This window comes from Arachis duranensis, chromosome 7 (genome assembly GCF_000817695.3).
Source record: "Arachis duranensis cultivar V14167 chromosome 7, aradu.V14167.gnm2.J7QH, whole genome shotgun sequence".
NCBI lineage: Eukaryota > Viridiplantae > Streptophyta > Magnoliopsida > Fabales > Fabaceae > Arachis > Arachis duranensis.
Window position 1 is genome coordinate 51502725 of NC_029778.3, and position 12479 is coordinate 51515203.

At 39.9% G+C, this 12479-nt stretch overlaps 1 protein-coding gene across 1 annotated transcript; it reads left to right on the forward strand.

Annotated features, from left to right (window-relative positions):
- The first annotated feature begins 7753 nt into the window (after positions 1 to 7753).
- LOC107458936 (uncharacterized) lies at positions 7754 to 8782 on the forward strand. The gene has a single exon (XM_016077151.1). The coding sequence runs from the start codon at positions 7754 to 7756 to the stop codon at positions 8780 to 8782; it is 1029 nt and encodes a 342-aa protein (XP_015932637.1).
- Positions 8783 to 12479: the final 3697 nt, after the last annotated feature.

Consider the following 12479-nt stretch of genomic DNA (forward strand, 5'->3'; position numbering starts at 1 on the left):
AGCTGGGGCTCGGCTGCGCTGGCCTGGTTGTATAGATGTCTTTGTCGTGGAACAAACAGAAACGTTGTTAACTTGGCTGGGCCGCTTCAGCTTCTACAGTCTTGGATTTTCTGGAGGTTTCCCACTCTTAGGCCGAGTGGATTTGATAGATTTGGGTTTCCTCTTGCTTCCAGGTTTGGTTTTATATTTTCGGTTCTTGAATTATTCAACATCATGTGTTATTCTTCATTTTGACATCATTTGAATGAAATTCGTAGGTGGGCCACGTTTATGCCGAGAAACGATGGAGGGGCCCAAAGATTAGCTTCTGCACGCCTTTTGTTGGATCGATTGCGTGTCCATGATGTGAGTTACTTAGATATTGATCTTACTTGCATTGGTTTATGCTAAATTTTCTGTTCTAACGACATTGTAACTGTTTTGATACAGTTTCTGTGGGAGCCTTATTCTTCTGTCGAGGTTGCTGCTGTTATTCATCCCGAGATACTAGTTGAGGAGCACCGTAGGCTTTGGACTGCCCTCACTAGCCTGATATATTTTGCGGCGATTGAGTGGCACCAGGTTGATAGGGTGCTACCACAGTTCGGCGGTGTTCAGCATCTCCCTCAGCCGGCTCTGAACATAGATTGGTTACATGCAAAGGATGGCAGGGGTGGTGACCGGTGGTTCCCCACATATTACCGGGAGTGGCATCAGTATTGGGACTCTCGGGTTCAGTCAGTCATATGGGTTGATCGAGTCCCTGACCCCGGTCCATCATCAGAGTACCTGGATTGGTGGTGCCGTGTGGCGCACAGATTCCTATCCCTGGATGATGCATTCCAGGATCCGAGGCCGATTTTGTTGTCTGAGGAGGCACGTCACAGAGGGTTGTCCCAGGCTCCTCCCAGGGTGCACGTTTACGACAGACCGGATAACAGGCGAGTCGATCGCCGTCGTCGCATAGGCACCAGGACGACGGATCGAGAGACCTGAGCATGGGGATGCAGTGGATTATCGTGTTCCTCGACGCAGAGCCAGACGTCAGCCTGGGCGGGATGGTCGTGCAGGGGCTCGAGGTCCAGGACCATCCGTTGGGGATGATGGCACGCAGCACGCTGTTGGTGAGGATGTAGGTGTTTCAGCGTCAGCTATGGATCAGCCGACGTTCGATGTGGGTAGTAGCTCTCAGCTCTTTGCGAACATGCCCCCACATGCATTTGCTGAGTTTACTACGGCGGCTGTCGGGATGGAGATCGATGATCCCGTTACTCAGTCAGAGTTCTACATGGATATAGCAGACATGCTCAGGGATGATGATGGTACCCATTATAGGCCACAGATGGCTGATGACCCTGCCCAGTTCCCTGATCAGCAGCCACGGGTTGACGACATTCAGGGTCAGCTGCCTGTTGACCTGAACCAGCCTGCAGCATCCCCGTCTGATCCCTGGTTCACCTTAGGAGGGACACCTGCTTCCGCATTTAGTGCTGTTCCCGGACAGCCATCAGCACCAGCGGCAGATCAGAGGCCGAGGCGACTTAGACGTCCTCCATTGTGTGGCACAGGAGGTCACCTACTTCGTCAGTTTGACGATGATGATAGTGACACCATTGAGGATTCTGATTAGTTATGTCATATTCTCATGTCTAGTATGAACTTTGTCAGTTTATTTACTTAGCATCTTAGTGAGATGTCTTATCTTTATGGTTTTGTATAATGTTATGTTTATTTTCATGTCTAGTATGAACTTTGTCAGTTTATTTGTACTTGTATAATGTTATGTTATTTCATTCAGAATTATCATGCGCATTTTTAACGATACAAAAGTAAATCAGTTCAAACATATAAATTAAACGCAATTTACTAATACGAAATTAGCGCATTAAAATAACATGTTGGCAGTCATAGACTTAACCAACCATACATGGCTAAAAAAAACTAAAACCACATAGACCACATCATAAACGCAATTTACTAATACGAAATTAGCGCATTAAAATAACATGTTGGCAGTCATAGACTTAACCAACCATACATGGCTAAAAAAAACTAAAACCACATAGAACACATCATAAACGGCATGATCTCTAGGCTTACCCTCCACCAGTCTGTCTTCGCTGGTCACAGTTCCTGCGCGTATGGCCAGGCTGACGGCATAACCCACAGCGCTTAGGTTGGTTCTCCTGAGACTGATCCATACTACCACGGATCCTGGTTGCCCTAGGACGACCCTCCTTTGCACGCCTCAAGTCAGGGTCAGGTATGATAGTTGGCCCTCCATATGGAGGCCACAGTCCTTCAGGGATAGGTGGATAAAAACCCTGCTTGTAAACGTTGAACACCTCACTCATACGATATACCTCGTGAACATATGACGCCCAATTAAGGCGGGAGTATGCGCAACACGCAATGGCATGGCAACAAGGATAGTGTAGCGCCTGAAAGTGGCCACAGTCGCATGTGTTATCTTTAAGGGAAACCCTATAGCTTCCCAGTGAGAAGCTCCCGGTTGGTGTTGTCTCGGCGACCGTGTACTCGGATTGATGCCTGTCATACAACGTCACCGTGAAGCACCTAGAGTCTCTTATATTCCGATCAATAGCCTTGACCAAGGCTTGACAAAACTCATGCCCAGCACCAATTTGTGCCTCTGCTGCCTGTCCGCGGACCACAAACAGCTGAGCAAGCCTCCCGTAAGTTGACTTAGCCAAAGATGTGACCGGGAGGTTGCGAGTTCCCTTTAACACCGAGTTCACACATTCACTAATGTTGGTTGTCATGTGCCCGAGCCTTCGACCGCTATCCTCATGTTGGGTCCATTTGTCGTACTCCATCCGGTTGGCCCAGTCACACATTGCTGGATTCTCAGTCCGCATGATGTCGAACCAGTAATAGAACTCTGCTTCAGTCTTTGCGTAGGCAGCATTCACAAGCATCCTCCTTGAGTCCTTACCTTTGAACGTAAGGGCAAAATTGGCCGCCACATGCCGAATACAGTACGCTCGGAAAGCACGGGGAGGGAGCCAGCCGTTCTCCGGTGCCTCAAGCGCTGCCTTGATTCCATTATGCCTGTCAGAGATAACAAGGATACCCTCCTGAGGAGTTACATGCTCTCGTAGGTTGGACAAGAAGAATGACCACGACTCTGCATTCTCACCCTCCACAAGGGCAAATGCAATCGGCAGGATGTTCGAGTTCCCATCCTGCGCTATTGCCAACAGCAGCGTTCCTCCATACTTACCATACAGGTGGGTACCATCAATACTGACAAGGGGCTTGCAATGACGGAATGCCTCAATGCACGGTGGAAATGTCCAGAAAAGTCGGTGAAAGTACACCGTCGACTCGTCAATCTCACCACGAAGCCGAACGGGAGAGGTCTTCAACACCGTGATTGTTCCAGGCATTGTTGACTGGACCCCTAACATCCAACGTGGCAGGTCCGCGTACGACTCTTCCCAATCGCCATATATTTGTGCCACTGCCTTCTGCTTGGCCATCCAGACCTTCCTGTAGCTAGGCCGGAACCCGTAATCAGCTTCTGTAGCTTCTTGCAAAACCTTTACCGTAACCGCAGCGTCTGCCCTAACCAACGGAAGAATCCTCGCACAGATAACGTGGTAATCCAGCTGGCGGTGATCACTCGAAATAGAGGTTGCCAAGCATGTGTGTGGCCCATTGTACCTCCTAACCTCCCAAGTGCCCTTGCGTGCACGCAGGGCTACTCGAATCAACCAAGTACAACCCTTCTCGAATTTCTTGCATTTTCCATGATACTTCAGATGATCTGATTCAATGACTCTGTACTCAACACCTCGCCGGATGCTATAGTCCTTCACACTCAGCACAGCTTCATCCTTGTTTTGGAATGATTGCCCGATCTGAAATTCTGTAGAAGAACCCCCGACTATGTTACCTCCGTCCTCCTGTTGAGCCAGAGCATCCAAGTTTAGTGTCGAGAAGTGTGGAGGGTACTGTTGAGAGGCAGAACTTGAAGGCATATGCTGCGTATGTGGATTTGCACCTGTGTCATCGTCACTGTCCCCTGCGATATCAACAGGCTCCTGCTCAGAGTCATCGTCACACATTGCGTTCTCTACTCGATCGGGTCCACCGAAGCCTTCCATATAAGTTAACAGGCCACCCCCAGTGCCGACATCGTGAGGAGGCTCATCGACTGCTGCATTCTCCAAAGTTACAGAACCAACAACCTCTCCTCGGCCTAAATCCACTGCGAATGAAGGGGATGCTATCGGTTGATGACACGGTCTGACGGTAGGCATGGAACTAGATGCACCTCCGGCGGCAGTGGAGCCAGGAACTGGAGCGGATGCCCCAGAACTTTCAACACCGACCTCCAACTTCGCGAACAACTCATGGATTCTGATCTCCGGAAAACTCCTTACGCAATGGAACAAAACCCTAAGATCTTCGTCAGCCTTAACCACAAAGGTATCATACTTAACACCGGTCGAGACAACTGCGATGGGGATCTTGTAGTATAGTTTCTTCACCCACTTGCTACCAAACACGCCAAGCTTCTGCAAGATGCTGTTCTTCAAATCTGATAAGGAGCTTGACGAACTGATGAAAACACTCAGTGGTTCTCTATCAGTGAACTTCACACCCTCGCTTTTGCTTTTTTTAATTTTGCCACAGCAATGCACTAAGGCTAGAAAACTCTCTCCCTCACCTGCCATTGTGAAAATGATCTCTGATGGAGCTTCAATCACTCACATATATATAGAGTTTCAGTGATTGTAAACCGTGGCAACATTCAGGGTATTATGCACAACTCTCCTCCAACATAAACCGTGGTAGGTCATAGAGGTTTATACTCATCTCTTTTTCCTCATAAACCGTGGTAATCTACCACGGTTTATGCATGCCTTGCTTTCTTCATAAACCGTGGGAACCTCCCACGGTTTACGTGTAAACCCTAAACCGTGCTAACCTCCCACGGATTACATATAATTGAATTTGCACATTCACGTAGGAGAAATCCATTTTATGTATTTGGGTAAACATTTCAACCAATTTGTTTATTTTAGTAAATTGCCCTAATAGTAATAATAGTTAAATAATTTTTTAGTTTAATCGAATTTTATCAGGTTTGATCAAGTTTATTTATACAATTTTATCGAATTTGATTAAATTAGACTAAATTAATTAGTTAATCGATTTAAATAATGCTCTAACCCAAAGACTATAATTAATGATCGGATGACTGTATTTATAATTATGCTTTGTGGATTTATACTTAGAGTAATAAATCAAATTCAACCGAGTTAAATAATAAGATTTGAAATAATATTAAACATAAATAATTTTTATTATGTTAAATCAGTTTAATTGGACTTGATTAATAAAAAAATTGAACGTGTAATATTATTTTGGTTAATTAGTTATAATAGTAATAATAGAAAAAAACTTGAATGCTAACCATAATTTTATCGAATTTGATCAAATTAGACCAAATTAATTATTTAATCGATTTAAATAATGGTCTAACCCAAAAAAGACTGAATGACCGTAATTATAATTATACTTTGTAGATTTATAATTAGAGTAATATTATACCTTTAAATTATTTTTATGAACCAAATTTAACTAAATTAAATAATATGAATTTAAAATAATATTAAATATAAATAATTTTTATTATGTTAAATCAATTTAGTTAGAATTAATTAATAAAAAAAATTGAACGTGTAACATTATTTTGATTAATTAGTTATAATAGTAATAATAGAAAAAAACTTGAATCCTAGCTAGTTATAATAGTAATAATAGTTAAATAATTTTATTTTTAGTTTAATCAAATTTTATCAGATTTGATCGAGTTTATTTACACAATTTTATCGAATTTGACCAAATTAGGCCAAATTAATTAATCGATTTAGATAATGGTCTAATCCAAAGACTAAAGTTAACGACCGAATGATCGTATTTATAACTATATTTTGTAAATTTATAATTAAAGTAATGCTACTATTGATCGAAAAATATTTTTGATACAAGTAAGATGAATCAAAACAAGGTGTATGGCCTTTTCGAAGAAGATACAGGATCGGGATGAAGTTGAAAGTAATCAATTCTAACTTAGGATTTGATTGTGTTGTCGATCGGAAAAGTCAAATCGAGTAAGAGTCTCGATTCGAAGAATAGGAAGAGTTTTCGAAGAGCTGTTCGAGTGTTGATGAAAGCGGAAATTTGTGGCTTATATCACACGAGGAAAATATTGGAAATATCCACAATCACACAATGGAAACGGTTACCAAAAGTGATTGCATTTCAATTTGTGATTTTTCATTTAATTGTAATTAATTATCATCAAATTATTCGTTATGTAAGATAGTCTATAAATACTATGAAGTGTTAAGGAATATGAGTTAGAACTTTCACTCAGAAAAAATACTCTAAGCATTCTCACATCTCAGCGATTCCCTGAGTTTGCAATCGAGTTACACTTTCTTCTTTAATTCATTTTCTTTTCTATAAAATTTAACATTTCAATTAAGTTTATTCTTCCAGTGTTCTTTATTTCCTTTGTCTATTTAATCTTTCCGCACTTCATTCTGTTTGATTAGTCTTTCAATTTAATTTAAATCATCGTTATTGCTTTTCTTTTAATTTTCAAGCAAATCTTCCTTTTCATAATTTATTTAGTTTTTATTTAAGAACTTTAATTTCCAAACTGCATTTATTAATTTTACAAATTTATTATATTTTTATTGTCAAAACTCGTCTAATCGAAGACGCTTTGATGCACTTCTAGAAAACCGGTACTCGCATAGAGGAGTTGGTTTCGCTCCCAGACCATTAGAATCGAACCACCATCGATTTGCTAAAAATCGACAGAACAAATTGGCACGCCCAGTGGGACAGTTTTAAATCAAAGTGTGTCAAAATAACTGCTTTCTAGTCATTTCTTAGTATATGCGATTACGAAGTGGGAAGATCATTCACATGGCTGATGAATTATCAAATGTGAATGATAGTTCTTCCACCAATAATAGCATACCAGTATCCATGCAACAAGCCGACGTGTCTTCACGTTCGGAAGCTAAGGTGCAATTGGAATTGAAAGCATAGTCGTTACGACTATTCATACTGGAAATGTTGGATGCAATACTCGTCCACGTGGCCTTGCACCACCGTATCAACCTCCATTAACCGCTAGTTGGCTCCCTTATGGTCTTCCTGCTGGTTATACCCCACCGATGGGCGGATTTATGCTACCTATCCGCTTTGGGAATACCAATGGAGTGAATAATATGAAAAACCCACAACAACACTCTGAATATTCTCGTGAGTATCATATGGACTCCACTTCAAATGCTACCAATTCAATGGCAGTATATCGACAACAAGTGGAGGAGAATCACCATGATTTGGTTAATTTATTGACTTAGTAAATGACTATAATCTTGAACCCATGATGGCCGATCATGAATCGAGATTCGAGCATCTTGCTAGGCAAGATGAGAGGATTGCTCAAATCATCGATTATGATAAAGGCGAGAGGCATAATGCTCGAGGAACTAATGAGGGGATGGAAAATATTTTTCAAAATGAAAATCATATTCCAAATCGAGAAAATCCTCGCATGGTTCATCGACATGAGAATGCCGATAATGTTTTACATGGATTACGTGGTGATCGTTATCAGGTCACCCGAATCGTAGAGGAGGTTTTAAATTGGGTTGGATTAAATATTGGTTTTATGAATCAGCCACATTTTGTGTCTCCTTTTTCCTAAGTAGTTCAAATGGCCGAAGTGCTAAGAGGAATGAAAAATCCAAAAATAACCATAAAATTTGCTGTAGAAGTTGGAGAATCGACAATTGAACATGTTTCTCGTTATTTGGTCGAGATTGGGAACCTAGCCAATGATGAAAATTTGAAAATGAAAATTTTTTCTTCGTCATTGACGAAGAATGCATTTACATGGTTCTCGAATCTTAGACCAAATTCGATTACAACATGGAATCAGTTGGAAACTGCTTTTCATGCTCAGTTTTACCGAGTGGAAATGAATGTAGCAGTTACCAATTTAGTAGCTTTGAAACATGAAGATGGTGAAACCATCGACGATTATTTAATACATTTCAAAAATGCTAGAAGTAGGTGCTATGTGACATTACCTGAAAATGAGATAGTGAAAATAGCAACTATGGGGTTTGGATTTTATATGCGCAGGAAATTGCTTAATGTGCATATTCCTGACTTGGCTCACCTAGTTGAAAAGGTTCGGCAGACTGAGCTTATGAAAAAGGAGAAAGAAAAACATAGAACTGAACAGAGGTCGAAAAGTAAACCGTTTACTCAAAAAGAGAAGGTTGCTTATGTAACTATGGAATCCTCAGAGGAGGAAATCGATTTTGAAACAGAAGTCGATTTGGCCAAACTTAAGAAAGGCCCTCCATATGTTTGTTCTTTATTAAAAAAACTCCCTGGTAGTGAAAAGTCGAATGATTCAAAACTTAAAAGTGGAAAGAAATATAGTTTTGATATCTCAAAATCTGATCAGATTTTCGATGTGTTGCTTAAAGATAAACAGTTGGTTTTACCTGAGGGTAGAACTTTGCTTTCCGTAAAAGATTTGAAAGGAAAGCCTTATTGCAAATTTTATCAAGCAATAAGTCATTCGACTAACAGTTGTGTCCGTTTCAGGGATTTAATTCAAGAGGCAAACATGAAAGAATGTTTGAAATTTGATGATGGCAAGAAGGAGATGAAAGTTGATGTAGATCCTTTCGAAACTGATGCAGTTATGTGGAACCCTATTTTTGTGTGAATATGCTAGGAATGTCTTACGATTTTGATGTGGCTCTTGATGATTTCGAGTCACAAGTAAGATCTGTGTATCCTAGAACATGGGATGATTTGTTTGACTTCTAGTCCAGTAAAAGATCAAAGACCGGGACGTATCTCTGTGTCCACGGTGTAATGCTATTTTTGATGCTGAAGCAGCAGCAATTTTCAAAAAGGAAAGAATGAAAAAGGAGTTGGCTCACAGGGAGGAACACGCACGTCAAAGACAGCCAATTCGATGTGTGGAGGGCTCAAGTTCTAAAATCTCTCAACATGATGTGACCACCCCTTTAAGCTGATCTCATGCTATTGGTGTTCAGTGGATTAGAAACTGTCAAGATTTTCAAAGGCGCGATCACTTGTATCGACGTAATCCTCAATGGGGGCATCGAGCACCATCTCGAAATCAATATGCCACTTATCGAGGGCGAGCTAGAGGATACCCAAGAGGAAGAGGTGGAAGAAGAAGTTTCAACCAGAATAAGAAACTTCAAATTGATGCAGGAAAAGAAGCAAGCAAGGGGGCAACTCCCTCTGTGCATTTCCGAATTGTCTTTCCTTCTGATGGGGAGACTTATCCCAAAGAGATTCAATTTCTAGCAAAGATGGAAAAAGGGAAGGCAGTTGCTCAGTCTTCTGGGATAGATAAACATAAAGACGTCGATATCGATGAGGAATATTTTGACGAAGGAGATGATGACATGGTAGGGACGATTTCGATAATTCCTACTGAGTACCTTAGAGAATGTGAAGGTAATCCGGATGAGGATTATGATCAGGAGGATGAATAGGCTTTCTCTTTTATTCACATAGAAGATGAGCCAGGTTTTTTCTCTTGCCCTACTAAGAGACAAATGTCTCATTTGCGTCCCCTTCACATTGTTGCTGTTGTGAATGGGTTCAAAATAAACAAGGTACTGATTGATGGTGGGGTAGTAATAAGTCTCTTGCCTGAAAGAATGTTAGGGAAAGTAGGGAAACATTTCGAGGAGTTGGTCCCTACAAACATCATTGTGACTGATTTTAGTGGAAATTCTACGCCAGCAAATGAGTTGGTCACATTGACGATGAAAGTGGGGTCTTTGGAGAGACACTCTGTATTTGTGGTAGTGCCATCAAAGGCTAGTTATAATGTCTTATTTGGGAGAGATTGGATCCATGGAGTAGGTGCTGTATCATCTACAGTGCATCAGAGTGTGCTTCTATGGACTAAAGAAGGCAAGCCTGAAATTGTCAAAGCAGATTTGAGTCTTTATGTCGAACAGATGCATGTCGATTTTAGGATATATAATCATAAATTGAAGCCTTTAAATGTTGATCGATCTCTGAATTCTTATAATTATGAAGGGTGCTACTTGACTTCAAAAGGACTTTTAGTGAAGTTACGCTATCTGGATATACCCTTCAAGCCGACGGGTTGGGATTGTTCTTCTTGAAGACTTCGAAAGGCTAAACCATGTACCAGGTTGAGGAAGTTTCCGATTACCTGGTAACTTTGCATAATTATTTAAATAATTTCCAAATTTTAGAAAATAAAGATGATTCTTCTGATAAAGTTGAATCAGATAGGAGTAGTAAATCTACTAGTTGTAGTATGTTTGTTTCGACACCTCTAGTCGAATGTAGTTATGATTCTTCTATTACTTGTAATGAAGTTAATGATGTGAGTCGGACTGCCGATTTAATAGCAGAGGCTCATTGTGTGGAAAATAAATGTAATAATGAATTAATCAATGATCAAGTTTCTTTAATCTCTGATTCCATTGATTTTACTTGCGATTGTATTTATGATTTGGAGCCTTTGGAATTTGAAAAGTATTCAATCGAAGATGACCATTATAAAGGGTTTGAATCTCAATATCCTTTAGAAGAAATTAATTTGGGGACTCATGATGATGTTCGAATTACATATGTTTGTAAAAATCTTGTTGATCCTTTTCGAACTGAGCTTTTCGATCTGTTACATGAGTTTAAAGATTGCTTCACATGGGATTATCATGAAATGCCTGGTCTCGATCATTCATTAGTAGAACATCGATTAGCATTAAAACCGAATGCTCGACATGTGAAACAAACCCCAAGACGTTTTGCTCCTGAAATCAATGTGAAAATTAAAGAAGAGATGGAACGCTTGATCAAAGCAAAATTTATTCGAACTGATCGTTATGTGGAGTGGGTGTCGAATATTGTTCCAGTGATGAAGAAAAATGGAAAATTGAGGGTATGTATCGATTTTCGAGATTTAAATAATGCTACCTCAAAGGATGAATATTTCATGACAATTGCGGATATGTTAATAGATTCTGCAGCAGAAAATGAAATCCTTAGTTTCATGGACGGTTATTTTAGATATAACCAAATTTTTATTGCGGAATATGATGTGGCTAAAACTGCCTTCCGTTCTCCTGGAGCGTTGGGTACGTATGAGTGGATGGTTATGCCTTTTGGTTTGAAAAATGCTGGAGCAACTTATCAACAGGAAATGAATGCCATTTTCCATGAGTTTATTGGAAAATTTATGGAGGTGTATATCGATGACGTGATGGTCAAATCGATTTCTATAAGTCAACATATAGACCACTTAAGAAAAGCATTTTTGACTATGAGAAAGAAATGATTAAAAATGAATCATTTGAAATGTGCTTTTGGGGTATTGGCTGGAAACTTTTTAGGTTTTGTTGTTCATAAAAAGGGGATAGCTATCAATAAGAATAAAGTAGATGCAATATTATCTTTGTCTGCACCTAAATCGAAAAAAGAAGTACAGTCGTTTTTGGGGAAGATTAATTATCTTCGAAGGTTCATTTCGAATCTTTCAGATCGAACAAGGGTGTTTGCGCCTTTAATAAAATTAAAGAATGGTTCAAAATTCGAATGGACCATAGAGCATCAGTTAGCATTCGATTCAATTAAAACATATTTATCTAAAGTCCCAATTATGGTGAATGTTCGTCTATTTGAACCTTTAAAATTGTACATTGCTGCATCTGAAGATACTATATGGTGTATGTTAGCCCAGGACAGTGAAAACGGATATGAGAGGGCTGTTTACTACCTTAGTCGAGTCTTAACCGATATCAAGATGAGGTATTTCCTGATCGAGAAATTATGTTTGTCATTATATCATGCTTGTATGAAATTAAAATGTTATATGGTGGCTAAATCGGTAAAGGTGATTGCACAGACCGATGTCATTAAGTATATACTTAGTTTTCCTATGCTAAGGGGGCGTTTGGGAAAATGGATGTTGGCATTAACGGAATTCGATTTGCAGTATGTCCCAGTAAAGACTGTTAAAGGACAGGTCATTGCAAATTTTCTTGTGGATAATTCGAAAGATCTGAATGACCAGGGGGCAAATATAGTTGATGTAGAGGTCAACTATTGGAAATTGTATTTCGATTGATCTAAGCACAAAGATGGTGCAGGGGTTGGAATCCTCATTATCTCACCAGAGGGTATTCCATCAGAATTTTTGTTCGAATTAAAATATCCTTTCTCTAATAATGTCGCTGAGTATGAGGCTTTAATTTTAGGTCTCGAAATTTTAATCGACAAATGAGCTTTAGAGGTTCAAATTCTAGGTGATTCACAGTTGGTTTTAAAGCAGTTGTCAAAGGAGTTTAAATGTAATAATGAGACGTTACAGAAATATTTAGTAACTGCTTGGGAGTTGTTAA